The 20,798-nt window shown below is 42.8% G+C and overlaps 3 protein-coding genes across 6 annotated transcripts; all 3 read left to right on the top strand.

Moving 5' to 3' along the window:
- The first annotated feature begins 1,985 nt into the window (after positions 1-1,985).
- On the top strand, positions 1,986-7,414 carry LOC125325477 (osteocalcin-like). Its single transcript, XM_048302543.1, has 4 exons — positions 1,986-2,312; positions 2,809-2,844; positions 4,720-4,789; positions 5,998-7,414. The coding sequence occupies exons 1-4, from the start codon at positions 2,246-2,248 to the stop codon at positions 6,125-6,127; spliced, it is 303 nt and encodes a 100-aa protein (XP_048158500.1). The 5' UTR covers positions 1,986-2,245; the 3' UTR covers positions 6,128-7,414.
- Positions 7,415-9,308: 1,894 nt separating this feature from the next.
- ART4 (ADP-ribosyltransferase 4 (inactive) (Dombrock blood group)) lies at positions 9,309-12,788 on the top strand. Its single transcript, XM_048302515.1, has 3 exons — positions 9,309-9,811; positions 11,100-11,817; positions 12,689-12,788. Exons 1-3 carry the CDS (start codon positions 9,719-9,721, stop codon positions 12,781-12,783), a joined length of 906 nt encoding a protein of 301 aa, XP_048158472.1. The 5' UTR covers positions 9,309-9,718; the 3' UTR covers positions 12,784-12,788.
- Positions 12,789-12,913: 125 nt separating this feature from the next.
- SMCO3 (single-pass membrane protein with coiled-coil domains 3) lies at positions 12,914-19,803 on the top strand. 4 transcript variants are annotated; one of them, XM_048302517.1, is made up of 3 exons: positions 12,914-12,953; positions 16,268-16,318; positions 18,067-19,803. In XM_048302517.1, exon 3 carries the CDS (start codon positions 18,084-18,086, stop codon positions 18,759-18,761), a length of 678 nt encoding a protein of 225 aa, XP_048158474.1. In that variant the 5' UTR covers positions 12,914-12,953; positions 16,268-16,318; positions 18,067-18,083; the 3' UTR covers positions 18,762-19,803. The 4 variants fall into 4 exon arrangements, with proteins under 4 accessions (XP_048158474.1, XP_048158476.1, XP_048158475.1 ...); XM_048302519.1 differs by having other exon boundaries at positions 12,923-12,953; positions 18,070-19,803; XM_048302518.1 differs by lacking the exon at positions 12,914-12,953 and adding an exon at positions 15,726-15,765 and having other exon boundaries at positions 18,070-19,803.
- Positions 19,804-20,798: the final 995 nt, after the last annotated feature.

Raw genomic sequence — 20,798 nt, 5'->3', positions numbered from 1 at the left:
ACTAATCTGTGAAATTAAGCCTGGAGCCAAAATTACCTGGCCCATTAGAAACATGCATCTTCTTCCAAAGGGTGCTTCAAGGCTTTGCCAGCTTTGAAACTGAATTTTGGAAAGAAATGTGATTTATTTATTGAAAACACTTCTGATAGGAAACTCTACCCTGACAGTTGCTAAAGTTTTGTCCAGGGGAGAGAAATGATTTTAAGGAAAAAACCTGTATGGATTAGGTATATTCACACACTTGTTCTCTGTATTCTCAAGTAGGTAAATCTTGTGATCACCAAGCAGAGCAAGCTCACATATGCTAGAATCAACAAGTCAGCAGTGTCTGGGTTTGACTTGACACTGTGACACCACCAAAACAGAAGGCACAAGGTCTAGTGCTGTCTGGGTCTGTGTCCAGAAATATCTAGTGATCCCAATCCCCAGTTAACCAGTATAAATAATGAATACCAGAGATTTCTGTGGGATTTCATTAGTGGGAGCAACAACCAAACAGATTTAAGAGACTACATGCTGGTTAGAAAGCTTGGGAAAAGATGGGAGGATAAATAAAGCCGTTTTCATTACTAGAATTGTATATTTATATATTTATATTATTTCAAGTATTCATCTGGAAGCATAACTTTCCTAGAATACTTATTATTTTTAGATGTTTGTTTACTTTTAAACTGTTGCTCTTTTGCTGGAATAATGTGTATACAAAACCTTTTGCTGGATATCATTAGTATATATATTCAGCTTTCCTGGACTGTAGAAAAGTTAACAGGGACAAAAGTTGGGGTTTATTTTAATCCTCTAAGCTAAATTCTCTAAGATAAAAGACAGTGTTTCTAAGAATTGGCAAAGTCCCTAATGGCTCTGATTTTCCTTGGGAGCCTCCTAAACTTTACTTCTGTAACCTTTGGACATGTCTGCCTTTGCACATGGGTCTGAGGAGGACTGGATATGAGGTGGAGGAAGATTATGTTTCCACTACCAGAAAGAAGAAGCACATATGATTTAAAAAAACCCCAAACTTGCCAAACTTGGCCACATGGTCTGTTCAGCCTGGAGCAGACCTCATTGCAGTGTACAATATCCTCCTAAGGGGCAGTGGAGGGGCAGCACCGATCTCTGCTCTCTGGTGACCAGTGACAGCACCAAGGGAACAGCTGGAACTGTATCAGGGGAGGTTTAGGTTGAATATCAGGAAAAGGTTTTTCACCCAGAGGGTGTCTGGGCACTGGAACAGGATCCCCAGGGCAGTGGTCGCAGCACCAGCTGGACAGAGCTCAGGGAGCATTTGGGCAATGCTCTCAGGCACAGGGTGTGGCTCTTGAGGTGCCCTGTGCAGGGCCAGGAGTTGGACTTGATGATCCTTGTGGGTCCCTTCCCACTCAGCTTATTCTGTGATTCTGTGGCTCCTATGCTGTTTGTGGGATGTGGCTTTGGTAACTTGGATAGGGGGTTTGGGGATTGTGGGGTTATTGATATACAGCCCATGCAAGGCTCTTGTAGTACCAAGTAACTTTAGACACTCGGATCCTGAAGAATAAAACACTTTTGGAGTCTAAATTTTTATTTGACTTTTAGACAAGAGAAGCCAAAATAAAGCTTCTAAATTATGAAGATTTCCAGGAGGAAAATACAAAGATCTTACCTCAAACTAACTTTCAAAGTTCCTAAAAGTATAAAAATCTCATCTCTCCAAAGTGATTTGGGTGAAACTGTGAAACTGTCTGAAAAACTACTGTTTTTCCTATGCAAACTGATTTACAGGTTTCCTTACCCTCAGGGTAATGGTTGAAGGTGGGGTGGAGGAAAAGGTCACCATTGGGTTCAGTCTCATTTGACAGACTCCACATGAGAGAGCCCCATCACATGAAAAGAGCTGCTCTACTTCAGGGTGTGCTGGTCTCTCCCCTGGCTTTCCAGCATGACTGAATGACTTTCAAGTCTGTAAGAAAAATGATTTTAAAATCTGGTTGTTTTTCTTCAACAGCCCCATTCAAAATCTCAGATAAAATCTTCTGGAAATGCCCTGGGTCATGAGATGGATGCCAAAATGACAGCCAGGTCCCGGCATCTCCTGGCCAAAAGACGGGCTTTGTTTTGGAGCACAGATACAGGAACACAAGCCAGATTACTCACCTCTCCAAGAAATCACAGGCTATAAACCACTGCCCAAAAGCAAGCTCCGGAGAACTTCAGTAGCCTCCAGGAAAGCTCTGAGGTTAGGGGGACTAGCGCAGCCAAAGAAGACATGAGGAGTCTGCTGGCACTGCTGATCGTGACTCTGGCCCTGGCAGCACTCTGCTGTTGTGAGAAAGGTAAGGGGACATCTTCCCAGGAAGGCTCTGGAGCACTGCTGAACCCTGCAGCTTGCTGCCAGCCTCCCTCCAGTCTGGGAGAGACACAGAGCTTTGGGGGGAGGCGATGCACCACCAGTCATTGCACAACTTCAGATCTCTGTTGGAGAGAGAGTCACGGGTGAGAGAGGGCTTGGGAACAGAGACCCCCATCTTTTGCTGGGCATTTTCTTCTGCTGGTCAACACCCACTCCTCCCCACCTCAGTTGCATATTGAATTGCAGCAGAGAATTTGAACATTTTAATATGCTTAAGAATTAAACTGGTTTATAATTTAGTCTCTCTCTAAATGGTGGGTGTTAATAAAACCGTTTTGGTAGAAACAGACCTTCTGTGTAAGTGGGGGGAGCTGGATCTGGTGGATCAAGTCAGTGGTGGGATTCAGTTACAGAGGAAGATGACTCACAACCATAGAACGACTCACAACCAGACTCCTTTCTGTCTGTCTGTCTTCCAGATTCCAAAGAACCCTCAGGATCTCCCAGTGCTGACAGTGAGTATATCATTCTGACTGATGCTCAGCTCCATTCTCCTGCATCTGCCTTCTTTCTTCCCTTTGATAGGTTCAAGGGCTGAACAAGACCTATGCTGAGTCCCTCTCTAGCTCTTCCCTTTTTGCTCCCTAAGTCTGCAGTCCCTGTGGTGCAGGAGCATGTGCAGCAAACAGAGCCCTTCTTGTGTGAGCAGGTGACACGAGGGCAGTCAGTGTCCCTGCACCTGCAAGGCTAGCATTGCTCCGGGTGTGCTGGTGCCACAGCCTGCATCTCCAAAACCCTCGAGCAGTGCCCTGGAAAGACATGGGTGATGCAGGTTGCTAGCAGCTGGATGCATCTGCCTTCTGTGAAACAGGGTTGTGTTGGTGGAGCAACACGGCCAGCCTCCCTGCTCTGACCTGGCTTCAGAGACCTGCCCAGAGTGACTGCTGCATCCCCAGGTGTTAAGAGAGCTGCCCACATCAATGGGTTGTGACATCCCTGCCAAACCCTGCAACATGGAAAGCCTGAAAGAAAGGGGCTGCCTTGGCTGCTCCTGAGGGCTGCAGTTCCTCTTGTCAGGTCACCTGAGATGTGGGGATTTGCACACCTTGGGTTGTTCACAGCTTTTGCAGCAAGCTGATCCTGGCAGAAATCTGTATGGAAAATCCTTTTTGTTCTCTCCTGTCTCTCCTTTCTCCCACTTTAAAGGATAACATTGGTGCTGAGAATCATGAAAGCTAGTATTTTTCCAGTGAGCCAATACAAACACAGATTGGGAAAGAGAAAAAAAAAGATGTAAAGACTATTCAGGGAAAGGTGGTAGTTTCTGACAACTCATTAACTGGAAGTTTCTGTGTAGTCAGTATTTTGATCCAGAATAAACCTCAGTTTGCTAGAGAGGAGATACAGCTCACTTCCAAAGAGAAATACAGCCAAACATTCCATGATAATGAGGGAAGGAACAAACCCCACCATCTCCCCACAGGCAGAGGTCTTAGAACCTTCTTTTCCCCCAGAGACAGCAGCAGCTTGCCAGTTTCCACGCTGAAATGTGTATTGGTGTGCAGCTGCCTGTGTTGCTGCTGTGCTGGCACCTGTGCACACCTCTGCTGTTGTGAGACCATCCCAAGGAGCGAGGCTGTGCTGTGCTGAGCCCTGGCTCGGGCTGGGGAGAGAAGTGGCTCTACCTGGTGTTTGTGGGGTGCTTCAGAGTACCACAGTGTTTGCACAACCACAAATCAAGGGAGCACAGAAGCAACTGTGCAGGCACAATGTGCTAGTGGAGAGCAGGGGCAAATGCTGTCATGGCTGAAAGACCTCTTGTATTCTCCAGGTCCTGAGTACTGGGATCTTTGCACATCCTGGGTGTATTTCTCACTGGGTGATGTTTACTGTAGCTATTTTATACTCTTCCCCTTTCACAGAACTCTGTACATGTGAGCACTGGCATTTCTGTGTGCTGCCTGTTGCTCATGGCTCATTGGAGGTGTTTTAAGGTCTTCTGGTCGGTATCCCACATCACTCTCAGTCTGAGTCAAGATATAGAAAGGAAGCCAAGACTCTAAAATTAAGTAGGCCGGGGAGAGAGGGTGCCAATCTCCTAATTTTCTTCTTATTCATATTTTATGCTTTCTGCACATTTGCTGCAGACTCAGATTATGCTGTGTGATAAGGAAATTGAGCTTATGACAGAAAAAGCCCTTGGTTCATGGAGATGTGAAGTGGGAAGGGAGCATTGAGTGGACAGTGGGATGGGGAGAGATAAACAGACCATCAGCGTGGTTTGTGGCAGTCATGTGCTTGTGAAGAGAGTAGATTTTGATATTCAGAGTTTAGACTAGTCTCTGTGCTTCAGCGCTGCATCTCCAACATGCTGTGTTCTCTCCTGGCAGGCATCAAGATTAAGAAAGAAGTTGCCAATGCCTTTGTGAAGAGGAATAAAAGATCCAGCCCATATGAATGGTAACAACTCAGAAGCTGGGCTGAGAGCTGGACTCTGGACTTGTTCTGAAGAGGGGGTGGGAAGGCAGTAGGGCATGACAAGGCATTATTTTCCTGTACAGCTATGTCATTACCTTCATGTACTGAAGGAAAAAGGCTGTAGGAGACAGTGATGGAAAAATGGTTCTGTTTTCATTAAAACCCTTTTGAAGTCTCATAGCTGAACTCTAGTATTCCTCCCAGGGGGAAAGACAGCACTAACTGTGGGCTACCCATGGGCACAGCAGGATACAAGTTAGAAGCTGCTCCAACCTACAGGGTCATCAGAACCAATTTCCAGGATAATGAGAATCACAGAGCCTTGGTCATTGCCTCTGGTTCCCCACAAAGGAAGCACAGCTTTGTTGCGGGAACAAGGCTAGATAAGATTGGCTGTTCTTTCTGAAACTTAGAACATACATTCACATGTGCAGAAAGCAGACACAAAGATTGGGAGAAATCCTAGCTATTTGAGAAATTTGAGATAATGCAAGAATGTTCTTCACGTATTTCCTGGAAGAGGTTGTTAAGCTACTCTTTCCAATACAGAAATAAAGTAAAAATTCATGAGATACTGGTGGGATTCCTGCGGTGGTGTGTGTAGTCTTCAGGAAAGATTAACAAAACCTAGAAGAGGAGCTGAGAAGGACATCCAAAGTGTACAGCTGAGACTAAAAAAATTGGGCTTTCTTAGCCTGGCAAAAAAGAAAAGAAAAAGAAGTTACATGGGGATAGTGTTCCTATCTACAACAGAAGTGAGGATAATTAGAGAAAAGTGTTTAAGCTAAAGAAAAAGAATGGCTAGTGGGAAGGTGAGTAGAAATTGGGCAAAAATAAAGGTAAGCAGGAAATAATAAAATAAATATATAATAAAATAGATAACAACAAAAAAATAATCCTGGGTAGTTGGAGAACGAGATTGAAGACAAAAAACCCCCAAATACTTACAGCTTCTGTGGTATCCTTTGCTGAGAAAACCTCAAGAGCAATTTATTTAACTTGGGTTCAATACCATATTTCCCAGCATTGACCAAGTAGTCTATCCCTGTGTAAGTAGATGTTAACTCAGTATGACCAGTCCTCTGTTGGGTCACACTGGAGAATCACTTCTTTCATGTCAGTGTCAGGTGAGGGAGCTGTCTCCAACTGCATTGGCTGAATCTGCAGAATTGCATCTCTGTCTATTCCAGGTACTTTGAGAGTTACAGAAGACCGATGGAGCAGATGCATGAGCGCTGTGAAAACTATCCCCCCTGTGACTATCTCTCTGACCAAATAGGATTTGCCTTGGCCTACAACCGCTTCTTTGGGAGATACTGAGGATGGGAAGGTCTCTTCACTTGTTTGGCTTGGAACATTCCGAATCCCACAGGAGAAAGAAGGCTGTGGCTGGGAAGGAGGGAAGGAAAGCATCTAGACTGGCATCTTCTGCCATTGTCTCCCTAACCAGCTGGAACACCAAGGCAGGAATTACCCCTCTTGTTGAGCTTCCATTAACTTTCTTCCTTTCATCAATAAAGTCTCTCTTCAGACATCTTTTGTGGTATTTTGAGCTTCACCAGAAGACTCTTAACTTCCTTCCACCTGAATCCCCAGCACAGAATAGGTGAAAAATGGTGATTAGTTTCAAAAAAAACACTGCATGCCTTAGAAACACCATTATATCTCTTATCCTCTTCTGCAAAATGCAGGAGGATTATGGAAGAAGAATGTCACGATGTGTGTAAATGTGATGGATCTGATCCTGGGATGCTCACTGGGAAGAAGGAAGAACACCTGTCTCCTGTTCCAATTAGTGGGAAAGTTCAGTATTTTCATGTAGTATGATCACATTAAATACACATCACAGTAGGATCGTTTTGTAAAGATAGAAGCGTGCGAATACTCTTGCATAGACAGCAATCAAGTTCTGGTATGCTGTTCTGATTATTCTGTCACAAAATTTGCCTGTATAGCAACAACAAATAAATCCCAAAAGGTGCATTTAAGGAGTCCTTCTAGATGAGCTCTTGCTTTTGTGTGCTGCTTTTAGTGACTGTAAAAAATGACTTTGAATTCTCTTGGTTATTTGGGATTTTTTTACAATCAGTTTCTGGTGAAACTGAAAATGCCCATCAGAACAAAAAAAATAACCTCTTCTCCTCCACTGCCTTTGCATTTATCCTTGAAACTAGAAGTGTCTTAACAGCTTAAAAAGAAGAAGAAGAAGAAACGAAAGTTATAAACATTATGAAAAAAACAAAATGAAAATTGCTTCAAGGATGGATTGAAGTTGGGGCAGTGTTTTGTTTATTCAAGACAACTTGTAGCTAAATATATATATACACAAAGTATGTGTATTTTTATGTACACATATTGTCTTCCCTCTGCACTACTTCATTCTGTCCTCTGGTATTAATATTATACCTTAGCAACTTTCTGCATAACCTTCCTTAATATACTCTGTCAGCTTTCCTTCCCTGAGAGGCGGATGGCAGATCACACTTCCAAGGACAAGGACTGCTGATGCTCAGGGAACTGACAGAGACCAAATCTCTCTGGTTACATGTAAGGTAGTGCAACCATCCTCAGCTGCTAATTCTAATAAATACTGCTTAAGTAAAGCAAGTTGGTGTGCTGCTTCTTTCTGTTCCTCTGTACAACTTTTACCTGTGGTAAAAGAGATGTCTGAAAGACACAGTCTGCTTTTGTGATCCCTGAGGAGCAGGAACCCAGTGCATGAGGCTTCTTTCTCCCCTCAAATGCCCCATCTTGAATCCAAAATGACTACATTGAAATTTAGGTCATAGTTCCAGCACTCTGTGACACTGAGGGAGAGGAGGGCCAGGCTTTAGCTGACCCACCATCTACCCAGATCAGTGTTTCTCTGAAAAGCCTTGTCCTGAAGTAAGGACGCAGGATAAGTCTGCAGAGATGGCTGCCAGTGTGAGCCTTGTTTGGCAAGCTGCTATGACTTGCACTGGCTATGCTGATCCTGGCCAAGGAGAAGACACTTCGTAAATATCTCTGTATGTCTTGGTCAAGGACTTGTGGCTGGTTCCTCTATTGACATAAACTAATGGGCCTTCACTGCTCACAGTAAAACTCTCCTCTGAACACCATCTAGTAAAAATTAACAGAGTGCTTTATTGAAAAGAGTGAAATTTTTTCTTGGAAAAATACTAGAGATTAGTGGAATCCTAATATCTACTGTACTAATAAAATAGGGATTTTGTTGTTGCGTATGGTCTTGTTAACACAAAAACGTTCTTGTGTATATTTGCCTTTTTTGGTTAGTTTTATATTTTTCTCTCCCTTTCAGTAAATATTTTTTTCAGGCAAGTTGCGCCTGGAGGCCTCCATTATGTCATCTGCTCTGTGTCATCAGATCTCTTCATGGGCTGAAGTCATTGCGACCTTTGGGTATCTGAGCGCTCAGATCACGTTACAGATTTACTGCTGAAATGGAGGAATTCGATTTTTGCTTGGTTAATGAATCTCTAAGCACCGCCACAAATCCTCTGCTGCCATCTTACGGCCGTTGTGTTTATTGTAGTTATAATACTCTACGTTGCTCCTGAAGCGTTCGAAAACGCAAATTCAGTGGCCTTTCTTCCTGGTTCCCTTCATACTAAACATTCACTAACAGGTCAGAGATGAAAACCAGGGACATAAGTTGCAAACTGATTATACGCAGCTGAATTGGCATTTTAGTGGGGGTGTTTATCATGACTGCCAAGCTCCCACGGGAGCCTGTCTCAGTTTAGGTCTGTTTTATCTCTACACAAACAGACATGGAGAAGCCTCTGAATAAATTCGTGAGCCCTCCTGTGGACTCACTTCTAGCAGTCAAGCAACCACTTTCTGAAATACAGCCCAAGATAACAGAGAAATTCCAGGAAGGAGAAGTAGGTAGTCTGCATCCATCACTTTCTGTCACACCTCATGGCATCATCCCATGTCACCAGGGGCTGCAGATACTGTCAGCAGCAGCAACTGCTTTGAAAGCAGCCCAGTATGTCACCTCCCACCTATCTCAGCAATATTTTGCAAATGCTCTGTCCACAGAATCCAAGCAGCTTCACAAACATCTCTTATCTCAGGGAATCACTCCATGTCTGGGGGTGCCTCCCTCACCCAGCCTATCACCATCAGCCCATGGAAAATGGGCTTCACTTTTCTGTAGTCAGAACCAAAGCCTTGACAGCTCTTGGCTCTTTTTCCATACAGAAGAATTACCAGAGGTCATGGGGCTCCACAGGTGAGTAACTCGCTGCCAGTATTTGGAAGGGTGCCTGGAAAGCAGCTGCTAGAGAAAGCTTTGTCTCAGTACAGAATCTGCAATTACACACTCGTTTTGCCTGTGCCCAATGTAAACAGTCCAACAAGGTGCCACTCTGCAGTGGTGTAAGAGTAGGACTGGCAGCACATGAGTAGAAACCAGAGGGTGATAAGGACAGTCAGGTTATCTCTACTTCCAGACGGGATCCCAACCTACCCTGCACTTCTGCGTTGGCTTTATCAGAGTCAACTTCTTCAAAAGGGCTTTTTAAACTCTTAAGCAGGGAGTAGTCACCCTGACACATCACTCCTCAAGAGAAGTGCCTTAGACTTCTCCAAGCCAGAGTTTTCTTCCTTTTTGCAAGAACAACATGAAATACCTTGGAATTAAAGGAACTATCAAGGTGACAGACACTCACTCCAGCTGTAGTTGGTGCAACCAGACATTTCCTGATGGATTTCAGGCACACTTCTACCAGTAAATTGTCTGCTTGGATTGATTAATGACTTCTGAATTGCAGTGAGAATTTGGCAAATGATCTTTGGTTGAAGAACAGCCACCAAAACCTGAATGCAAATTACAAACTGCAGAACTTTCCAGTTCAAAGAAAAACAGAAGGAAGGACATGTAAATTGCCTTTCCTTGAAAAAATGTTCTTTACAGTGTCTTGGGTGAACTCTAGGAAGCTGGTGCCACTGGGCAGCCTCCTGTTGCTGATCTTCTCACAAATACTGGTAAAAGAGGTAAATATTGCTCTTTATTTGAAATAATGAAATTGCTTATAGCCCAGAAATATTTTTTTTTCCCATTTGAAACAGGTTCTTTAAGGAGCTTTGGGTTCAACTTTACTTTTCTGCTTTTAGTTCCTCAGTTCCATTTCTCACCTGTCCTAATTTGTTTTAACTACTTGGTTGGAATTTTCCTCTTGTTTGCATCCAGATGGTTTCCTAGAGTATGTTTGTGGGTAGATCTCATGGAATCTTTCCTCTCCTTTTCCAGCCTGTCTCAGCTGAGGCTCTGACAAAATCAATGTGCTGTTGGACGGGACAGTGATAATATTGCTCTACTTCTTGTGACTGCCTTTTAGCTTTTCCTTAAAACAATTATGATATCATGGATAAATAAACTGAATCCCTGTGTGGTTTATGGGCCAGTATAACTTCAGAGGCTAAGAAAGGTGCCAATTTGATTATGTGTCCAGGATGAATATTTGAGATTAAAGTAAATATCTATCTACTTTGTAGAATTCAACTGATTACAGTACTTGACTAGTCTACTAGGTGATCATAAAGCAAAAAGAACAATGCCATAACTCACACAATTTCTTAGATCTGATTACATGAGGTTTTTATTAATTAGAAATGCTAGAAACACAATTAGCATGTTGTTTCATAGGCAGAATACATTAGGGGTTATTTTCCTATTATAGCACCCAGCTGTGTAAATCCTTACTCATGTGTTTAATGTTTATTTACATGACGAGTCCAGCTGGTCTCACTGGGACAGTGAACGAACAATAGTTTTGGCACACTGCTGCTATATTGTTCTTTACTGAACACCTTCCCCTGGAGCCAAAACATGTCCAAAAGGTTTGTAAGAACAGGGAGAAGAAGTTCACCTGTGATAGTTCAGGCTACACTGCCTCTAGTACATGGTTTTGCTTATTCTTTCCCTCTTCAAAACCACTTAACAGTACTAAGCTGAATATTGAAATAAATGGACCATGGGTCTGTCCTGCAGGCTCAATACCATCACACTCTGAAGGACCAATTCTCCCAGAGATTTTAATGTAGCAGATCCACATCAAATAAGAACTCTGGCATCCTGACTAGTATTTGCCTGTGGTTGGTGTATAGACAGTAACCTGAGGTTGCTCAGGAAGGTCTTGCTAAAGATTAGCTACCAGCCTTGCTTGCTCTGCCAGTAATGACAAAGAGGCAAGAAAAGGGTAGAGGAAAACTTGGCTTGCATCCACAGAGATACACAAGACATTCACACTTCTGGTGCTAATCTTCATTTGCTTTTACATAGGCTATGTCCCACACCCTGATGGATGTGGCTCTGCATGCCTTTGATGACCAGTATCTGGGGTGCAGAGAGGAGATGATGGAAGAACTGGAGCAAGGAGACTATTTTCAAAAGGAAATAGCTGCTAACAAGGACTATTTGAGTCTCTGGAAGAAGGCTCGGGAGGCTTTGCTAAAGAGCCCTGTAGGTCTCCTGAGGGAGATGCGTGAGAGCCATGCCATCGTCCTCATGGCTTACACCATGAACTCTTCCCTGCACTCACAGCTGAACTGGGCTACATCTACAGCAGGAATCTCTCCAGAGCACTACAGACACAAGTTCCATTTTAAATATTTTCACTTCTACCTAACAACTGCTATCCAGATAATGAAGGAATGGCAGAGCAGCATGGGGGAACATAAGTGCTACCAGGTGCACAGGGGTGTAAAAGACTTACATATCGAGGCCGAGGTGGGCAGCAGGGTGCGATTTGGCCATTTCACTTCTACCTCCCTCCTCAGGAATGAAGCCCAGAAGTTTGGGAATGAAACTTTGTTCACAGTGACCACTTGTCTGGGATCAGCTATGCAAGGCTTTTCTTACCACACATCTGAGAAAGAAGTCCTCATTCCCCCTTATGAGATATTTCTTGTCAAAAGCTTCTTTCAGACCCAGCAGGGTAACCGGCTGCATCTGCATTCTGTGGGGAACTACAGCAAATACCAGTGCCAGCTGGTGGAAGGTATTGTATACAGCCTCTCACGAAAGGAGGGGGTGCAGGACAGTCTGGTCTCAACTGCCCCAAGCAGCCCCACCAGCTGCACCTGCACGGGGCCACATTCAAGGCCAAACCTGTACCTTGCCTGCCATGTTCGACTATGAGAACCACACCCAGGTTTTACCTGTTTGCTGTGAAACCTGGGACAATCCCACAGCTCATTAAAGATGAATCCACCTGTAACACAGCAGGTCTCAAGGTTCTTTGCAGCCCCCATTTATCCCACGTGCCATTGCAAGGATGTTGTAGGACTCGAGCCTTTGGGTCCCCAGCGTTTTTATTGCAAGAGTGGGTGAGACTTGCTTGAACCAAGTAATCTGTGCTCGTGTCTTGCAATGCTGCTACACTTCAAGCCTCAGGACTGTTCTAGGCTTTGGTCCACTACTAGTCTGGCAAGCTACTACTTCTACATTTATCTCTGGCAAGCTGAGTTAAGTGTAAACAAAGCTACTGTCACTTTATCAGTGACCTTTCTCCTGAGACAGAAGGCAGAAAAGGTATCCTTTGACAAAGGACACACTGAGTTTCCTGTTTATAGAGAGAACTCTATGCTGGAATACCTCATGGGGTCTGTTTCACATCCCTGCCTTTCTGTGAGTCTACCACCAGTCCAGGACTCTTGCTTGTCTCTTTGTACAGTAGAACAAAGTAGTGTGTCAATGCAATCTTTGAGCTCAAAGCAATCATTTAGGAGTGAGAGTTTGTGCCTTCACAGTCAAAGTAATAGATAGAGTTGAGGAAATGGCTTTTGTGGGCAAAGGTTGTGTTAGCAAATGCAAAAAGCATTAAGCAGTGAAAAGAGGTCTAAATGACTGCTCTCTTGACTTTCTTTCAGCTTCAAGAAGCAAGAACAGTGGTTATACTGCACTCTCCTCTGCCATTCTTCCTAGCGTGCTTGGAGTTTCCCTGTGCTTGGCCAACAATCTCTGATTCTCTGGCTGCATCCAGATATGTGCCCTTGAATAGTACACAAGAAGTCTCTGGAGTTCCTGCTGCTATGGAAGGTTCAATCTTCCCTTTGCTTTCAGCTGCAACTCTCCAGCAAAGACCGGAACATTCAGCCTGGTTCATCAAAACAGACGTTCCCTGGACCCATTCAGGTAAGAGGAAACTTATCTATGGCCTTTCTGAGGACTAGATCAGGGATAACCTTCACTGTAGATAGCTTTTCCCTTAGGCATTCAGGAAAGACACACAGGGACTCTGGACTCCTTACAGATATCTTAATACCTTTATTTTAAGTGAGAAAGACTCTGTGGGATGCAGAAGGCACCATGGCAGTAAAGCCAAGTGGGTAACTGGGCAGCTGTGCATATCTCCTTTGAGCACAGGGGAAGCTGGTGCCAAGATGTGCATCGAGGAGTCGGATTATTGCGTTGGTTGAAATGACAGAGAAGTACATTAAGCCATGCAGATTCTGGCAGACCCTGAACAGCCTTTCTTTGCCACTCTTAAAACTAAGATGGACTAGCACTTCTGGAGTAGTGTCTGACTCTGAAAAGCAAACAGAGGAAATCCAGAAGGCGTTATTACAGGGAAATTACAGGGGAATAAAGGTGGACATATTTTTGGCTAGATTGTTACATTTCTGAAATCAATCATACAAATTGCCAACCCATTCTTGCCAACCTGACCCATTCTTCCCCAAGACACTAGTTAGAAGAAAACACAGAAAAAGTTATTGACAGCCTTTTCTGAAGTTTTACCAAGCAGGCCAGCAAAATATCGTGCCACCAACTGCAAGTATTGTTACGCTGGTGGCTGCAGGAAGTATGACTTCAACCTGAAAACTTCAAAGTAAGGAAAGTGCTGTAAATTAATTATTCTTATGTTTCAATGTTTTTTGGTAAATTCATGTGAGTCCTAGAAAACAACTGCTTTACATCATCCTTAGAACTATAATCCTTCAGTTTGTATATACTGGTGGGTATACACAGAATTAAACTCTCATTTTTGGGATGGGGGAATAGACACAGCAAAGTCAAATGCATGACATCTACATTCAAGGGACAAAGCAATTGAAGACTGAGTAATGCAATGTTTTGTCAGGCTACAGTTCCCTGAAAAGTGATCTATGTCAGTCAGTTCATACAGACTAGATGGTGACAGCATCCCTTGATAGGTGGAAGCACAAAAACATTCTCCTTGCTTGGGTGCCCATCATGATACCATTTTGACTGCTAAGAAAGTTATGTCCTTCTGCTTGCACCGATGGGTTCTCCCAAGGCCAACTAGAGATACAGTCCTGGGATAGCATGGGGCTCAGAGACTGCTCCTGATGTTGCCTTTAATTGTGCCAGAGCCCTATAAAGCCAGACTGATTGCAGCAGACAGGTTTCATCAGTTATTGCTGTGGTTAGATGTCTGCAGCTAGAAGTGTTCAAGCACTTGCAACTTCCTGTTCCACTGTATACTTCTAAAGACTTTTTTTTCAGAACTCAGTTCAACCAGCTGCCTTTCCCTCCATTCCTTTCCCTAAGCAAAAGGGGTCTGAAATTGAGTGAAATGGCAAAATTGATTTTAGCCTTCACTGCTGTTCAGAGCTGAGTCTGGGCCTCCACACCACTTCTTCTACTCTCATGGCATCAGATACCTGGCAAATTGCAGCAATGAAGGATGACAGACACTCCAGATCAAGTCTTTTCCTCAAACTTAATAGGCTTGAAACAATAGCTATTAATCTTCCCAAAAGACCCAAAGTGAAGCAGGAACAAAACCTCCTGCATATTGTTCAAAGTATTTTCTGTCATGTTCCAAATGATGGGGGCTCTAGAAGAAAAGAATTTGCATCCACTGCAAACACCGAAGACCTGAAATCAGTTTCCAGAATGTGACACACAGGCAGTTGCCAGCCTGATCAATTAAATTTGGTTCAATATGGAAGAAGTATTTCAGGACTACATGGCATTCTTAGTGGAAAACACTCAGGAGTCAAAACTAACTGACAATTCCAGAAATACAGCAGTTATATCATTTAGTGTTCTCTTTCAGCTTATGTTCTCATGCCCACAGCTCTGACAACAAGAGAGTTTGGCACTCTGATTGTATTAATTGGGAGTGAATACAGCAGCTCAGCTTTCAGGTGAAAAGAAGTTAGCAATTGCAGAGTACTTATTTTATGCTTCATCTTATATTTTCATCTGAGAACTCAACCATCCCCTATAGTGGAAGCAGTATTCCTGGTGAGACCCTTGTGGGCTGCAGGTCCACCTTTCTAAGGATAAGGGTACAAAAGATGTCTAGCTTGGTTGAAGGCATATGTACAAGCTTGTCTTACTGGAACAGACAAAGCCTGTTTCCACTGTTTGTGGTATCTATTTTTCTGTTTATGTGTGACTGTTCAATTTTTCTTTTATAATTTGCAGGGGTACAAAAGCAGTCATCGCAAAAATTCATTATTTCAAGGCATAGCTGCAAGCATTAATGTTTATATTTATAAACAATAGAAATTTCTAAATCTCATTTAAAAACCTAATCTTGTATCTATTTGAATTAGAAGTGCTGTCCTACACCTTTTATGTTCTGAGGACAGCAAGAAACACCATCCCCTTTCAGCCATGGCTGTAGGTACCTGTGATGGTACCTGCTGCAGGCAGGAGGGATTTGTGCTGTACCTATTCTCTCCTTTGGAAGGCCTTTGGATGATCTACTAATTGGGAACTAGCATTAAGTAAACTGAATTCTCTTAAAATTGGAAGGAAGGGGAGAGGAGGAAGAAAATGAGATGAATCTGGGTAAACATCACACAATAGAATTAATGACAAGCAGGCAGGCAACAGGATGCAGCTGAAGCCCAGCCTCCGGATCCCTAACTCATCACATGCTGCTGGAAAGCACCAGACGAGCAGAGGGGAAAGAGGCTGAAGTTACTATTCCATACACATTTCAGCAGGAGTATTCAGACAAAATCAGGTAGGCAGTCTAAATGTTTAATTTGAAAAGTTTCTGTGGTAAATCTCCCTGGAGCTGGAGAAGTAGAAATACAGAAATATATGTGGCCTGCCTAATTCTAGAAGGAAAATGTAAAAACTAACAAAAGTGTTAATGTGAAAAGTAAGAAGCAATTTTTAGCAGTAGGAGACATAAAATCTAAAGCAGCTATAAGAAGCTGAAATAATCATATGTAAAGAACAGATTCTAAAAGTCTTCACATCTGTCTAGTATGTAAAATGTTTGTTGAAGTGCTATTCCTTCTAAAACATTCTGTCTTCTCAGTTTCTATTGATAAGGGAAAAAAAATGACCTTAGAACAAAACACCACTGGAGTAGAAAGGTTTTATTATCACACTGAGTGAGAGAGCAAGCTAGCAACATCCCTGAGGCAGGATTGATACGAAATCATAGCTTGCATTAATACGGCTTTGTTTCCTGAAAATCACAAATCTTTACAGTGTGTGTATTTTGCTTCCTACAGCTTGAAGAAGAAGATGTGTTAAAGAGTTTATTCTCTTGGCAGAGGTACAAGGTAAATGGCTGAAAGAAATACACAGTGCTGTGCAAAATATTGGGGGGAAAACAACCTCTTTTCAGACTGGCTTGTATTTCAACACTGAGATTAAAAGTTGGCACGGGATTGTGGAAATCATTCTGGTTTTCTACCGTGACCTTGTGGGGGAGGGTGTGTTTAGTAAAATACAGCTGGGTCAGAGTCAGATGATTTGCAGCTAACAGATAGTGCAAGAACTACAAAGGACCAAAATGGCACAAAGGTACCTTTTTAAGAAGAAAAATCTGGGTAGTCCCCTACACGTAACTATTTGTAGTTCTAACTGTGAAATTTAGGCACCAACAGCAAGAAGAGGTTTATCTTAGAAAAATGCAAAGCACTGCACGAAAGTGGCCCAGATTAGCAATAAGAGGGCTGAGAACATAAAAAGTACCAACAAAGAAACGAGTCATTCTACTCATTCATAGTTTGCCCCCATAGCAAAGATGTTTGTATTTAAGCTGAAATCATGCTAAAGCATTTTCCCTTTGCAGCTGGTGATAGGTTAAAGGGAAGTGACACTGTGTTGATTACAGAATCTTGGTGATCAGGAGTAACTCCGTGATCACTGATAACTCAGTCTCTTTGGACTCTCTATGTCAGCATGCATTTTATGAAGAAAAGTATGTTAAATATGCCCTTTTTGCTGGCAAGCTGGTAGCAGCTCAGAGAAGAGTGGTGGCCATAAGGATTAGACACAAGGGTTTGAGGGGAGTTGAATTTTGTGCTCTGGTCTGTACAGTGACAAGGGAGAGCCAGATTCTGCTCAGTCAAATCCTAGGCACTTTGTGAGCGCCTGCAGATATTGGCTCCACACGGAATGGAGAGAGTGAGGCTGTGCAAGCTGGGCAAGCTGGTGTGTGCTGCTCCAAGGCAATGTGACATCACAGCCTGCAGGCCTAGATGCACCTTACAGCGCTTACATGGAGTGCTCAGCATCACGGGAATGACTGCGGAGTAAAAGAACAATGGGAAATTGATTACAGCATTAGGGAGGCAAATAAACCATGAGGGAACAGGGGCTAAATATCAGGGAAGGAAATACAGTGAGAGATGTGTATAAGGTGACATAGGTTAGGATGGGGTTCTTATATACAATTTTACTATTCACTATGAATTCCCAAGGGGAAGCTTCTTACTATAAGCACAGAATGCTTATATAATAACATCTTCTCTTGAATGTTAGAAGAAAAAAGCTATGCTGGCATAAAATACCCTTATTGTGACACGGACCATGTCCACTCCACCAATCATCATGGTTGCTGAAAAACTGGATGGCAGTAAATGGAAAAATTAGGCTGATACAAAAGAGTGCCTAGAACAGGCCTTTAATCTTAGACCACATCTTTAATTTTGCTGATTAGATGAGATTGTTCCCTTTTTTTAGTGAACTAGTTCAGCTTCGACCATCTTCAGTTTCCAAGGTTCAGTTTCAGTCTTCAGTTGCCAATGACCCACATCCATTTTACCAATCTGCTCCTTACATATTCGTTAGCTACTTTTGTTGCTCTGAGTTTACCCAATGTCTTACAAGGTCCTTTTCCAATCATTTGGCTAAAGATCCAAAACAAGAATTAAGATTTCTACCTTTACAAGCTATGCCTTGGGATTTGACCTGCTCAGTATGAAAAGAACCAGTGGGGGAGAGATAAAGCATATTTCACTGCTCCTTAACAGCTATGGTTATGGGTGTTGAAAAGAGTAAGAAATTTTTTTCTCTCTTGAAGTAGCCTATTTCTGAAGAATGGCATTGAGTGACCTCCTTTACCCAGATAATCCCAAGAGAAAGCAAGAACTGATCAATCTGCATCAGGAATTGCTTGACTGTATGTCCACAAATTTCCATGCAACAAATGAGCTGGTTGGAGTGCTGAATAAGCACCTTGGCTGTACCATTACCCCCATCGAGATGAGAGAGAGCAGCACAGTCAAGGAAAACTGTGAGATTATCATTCAAGTGATGAGTGAGATTCAGCATCAGGTGCAGAAGATTGATAGTGACATGAAGGAAAAGCTCGAGCCGGTGCTGTACCAGAAGCTGTATGATATCAAAGAGCCTGAGTTGGAGAAAATTGCAATAGCCCAGAGAGTTTTTTCCATTATTCTTGGAGAAGCAACTTCAACAGCTGCGATGGTAGCTATCAAACTTCTTGGCTCCAACTTTTTAACTCTCACTGTGAGCAAGCTCATCGGTCTCCTTGCGGCTATTGGGGCATCTGTTCTTGGGGGAGTTAGCATTACCATTATTGGGCTTGGCCTTGAAATGATCCTCCATGCCATCCTGGGAGCTGTGGAGAGGAGTCAGCTTCTGACAGCTGTGAGAAGTTATGAGAAGCACCTGGCTGAGTTTAAAGCAGCCTCAGAAAAGTACCAGTGTGCCATACATGAAGTGACTTCTTTGGTGAGACAGCAAGTTCAGTAAATGAAGCTGGAGCTCTCGCTTCTGCTGTGATAGCAGCAGCAGCAACTATGCCAGCAGAAACCTTCTCGATTCATTATGACAAATGAACTACTGATGGCTTTTTTTTCTTATTAGTGACAGCAGAACAAGAAAAGTGACAATTCAGGAAGCTGGCAGTGAAATATATTAATAAAGAACTGGTTTGCAGGTGTTTCTGGGAGGCAATGTTTCAAATACTTCGCACCTTTCCTTAAGGTTATTTTCTGGGCAGCATTGTAGGTAACCTTGAACTGTAATTCATACTAGTGACAATAATACTGACTGCTGGACCACTAGTGGTGAGAAGGTGTGTTTCTACATCAAAGATGACAACATGATGGGAGAAAACAATTTCAACAAGGCAATTCATGCCAGCATCTGGAGGCTTTATCAAGACATCTGTGGTTGCTAAACTCTTAGTGTGGATTAGTGCTAAATCTGATAGACTGAATTCCCTGTTCATTACAAGGACTAGCTGAAGCATAGCTATTTCCTGCTGTCCTAAGGAGCCAGCCAGAGATCTTCTCTGAATAAACTATAATCCCAGTAGACTGGCAGGTAAGAGAAGCCTGGCCCTACAGGCAAACACACACAACCTTGCCCCAAAACTGAGAAAAACCAGCTGCTGCGTTCCAGGTGTGCCTGGCCATGATTAACCTTTTATGCTTGTAAGGCTCTGCTCCTGCCAACCCACAAAAATGTCTGTACAAAGTTGCTGTTTTTTGACTGAATTGGGATTATGCACATGTCCAAGTGCCTGTAGGGTTGAAGCCCTATTAATGTACTAAAGTTATTTTCAATTGCTTTACCCAATCCCACCAATGTGGGACTGCCAAGAATGTGCTCAGATTCTGCATTTCACAATATGCTACCAATTGTCCTTATTTTTCAGACTTTAAAACCAAAGCTGGAAGCAAGAACATTATTTGTAGTGTCTTGTTTTGATTTGCTGTGGATTGCTTTTCCTTGATCTTAGAAAAAAAGTTAATTTAAGAATTAATAAAAACATACATGAGTATTGGAAGACCTCTCTTTTCTGTACTTTTTTTTCTGAAAAACCAATCTTAAACCAAATAAAGAAGTATTAAAATTGTCATTATACATGCAGTTTATATACTAAAACCAAATTCATACATGTTTGTTAATATTCAATATTAGCAATTTTAATTTGTTAATAAATTGATAGTGTCTATGAAATAAAGAGATGGGTGAGATTCACAACCCTTCCATTCTGGGGTTTGGGGGGTTTTTTTTGTTTGTTTTGTTGGGTTTTTATTCTCCTCCACCTCTGACTTTAATCTTTTCTGACTACTCTTCCCTTTTATGCACAAAACCCACTAGATGGCAATGAAACCGCTGGTACTCAACAGCTCTGCCAGTCATCAGGGAGAAAGCTCAGAGTTTAGAAGCAGAGACGGGTGCCAGGGTCTGAGACAGTGGCGCCAGCTGCAGGCTGGGCTATGTGGGTCAGGAAAGCCACTTCAATGGTGGCAAAAAGCACTGCCTTGCCTACACGAGGTATTGCGGTAGGTGAGTGGTGACCTGAAGCATCATTTCTCCAAGATGTAATATCTCTTGTCTCCTGACACGACTGACACTCAGTTTAGAACTAGTTGTGTAGAGGCAAGAGACTGTCAATCAGTAGAACAGCAATATTTGTGTGTTGGAGAGGTAGGAGTTCCTGGCTCCTGTTTTCTATGTGCAAATGTACACTCTAAAGTAGGAAGAAAAAACAGCTCTTTGCAAGATTGCCAATCACTGGTGTGTGAGAATAGTGGAGTCAAATAAAAACAAATCTGTTGTATGTTTCAAGCAATTTGCCCACATTATCCTACCCCTCTACAGTGACATGGCACCTGACAGCTGTGTGGCCACAGCTTTCCATCACATCCTCTTGAGCTTTCTGCCTTTGCTTAGGCTGCTGATCTGGACAAAGGTTTAAGAATTAAAACTGTGATATGTGTGTTCCAAATAAGAACAGCCTCAAAAAAACTTCAAAGCAGCCCAAACCACTCTAAA

This window comes from Corvus hawaiiensis, chromosome 4 (genome assembly GCF_020740725.1).
Source record: "Corvus hawaiiensis isolate bCorHaw1 chromosome 4, bCorHaw1.pri.cur, whole genome shotgun sequence".
NCBI lineage: Eukaryota > Metazoa > Chordata > Aves > Passeriformes > Corvidae > Corvus > Corvus hawaiiensis.
This window is presented reverse-complemented; position numbering and strand designations above follow the sequence as displayed.

Excerpts from the sequence above, each read along its gene's own strand:
- LOC125325477 (XM_048302543.1), top strand. The coding sequence starts at position 2,246 with ATGAGGAGTCTGCTGGCACTGCTGATCGTGACTCTGGCCCTGGCAGCA. Across the intron at positions 2,845-4,719 it reads AGGATCTCCCAGTGCTGACA|GCATCAAGATTAAGAAAGAA; the intron begins GTGAGTATATCA and ends CTCTCCTGGCAG. Across the intron at positions 4,790-5,997 it reads AGATCCAGCCCATATGAATG|GTACTTTGAGAGTTACAGAA; the intron begins GTAACAACTCAG and ends TGTCTATTCCAG.
- ART4 (XM_048302515.1), top strand. The coding sequence starts at position 9,719 with ATGTTCTTTACAGTGTCTTGGGTGAACTCTAGGAAGCTGGTGCCACTG. Across the intron at positions 9,812-11,099 it reads CACAAATACTGGTAAAAGAG|GCTATGTCCCACACCCTGAT; the intron begins GTAAATATTGCT and ends GCTTTTACATAG. Across the intron at positions 11,818-12,688 it reads CCAGTGCCAGCTGGTGGAAG|CTTCAAGAAGCAAGAACAGT; the intron begins GTATTGTATACA and ends ACTTTCTTTCAG.
- SMCO3 (XM_048302517.1), top strand. The coding sequence starts at position 18,084 with ATGGCATTGAGTGACCTCCTTTACCCAGATAATCCCAAGAGAAAGCAA.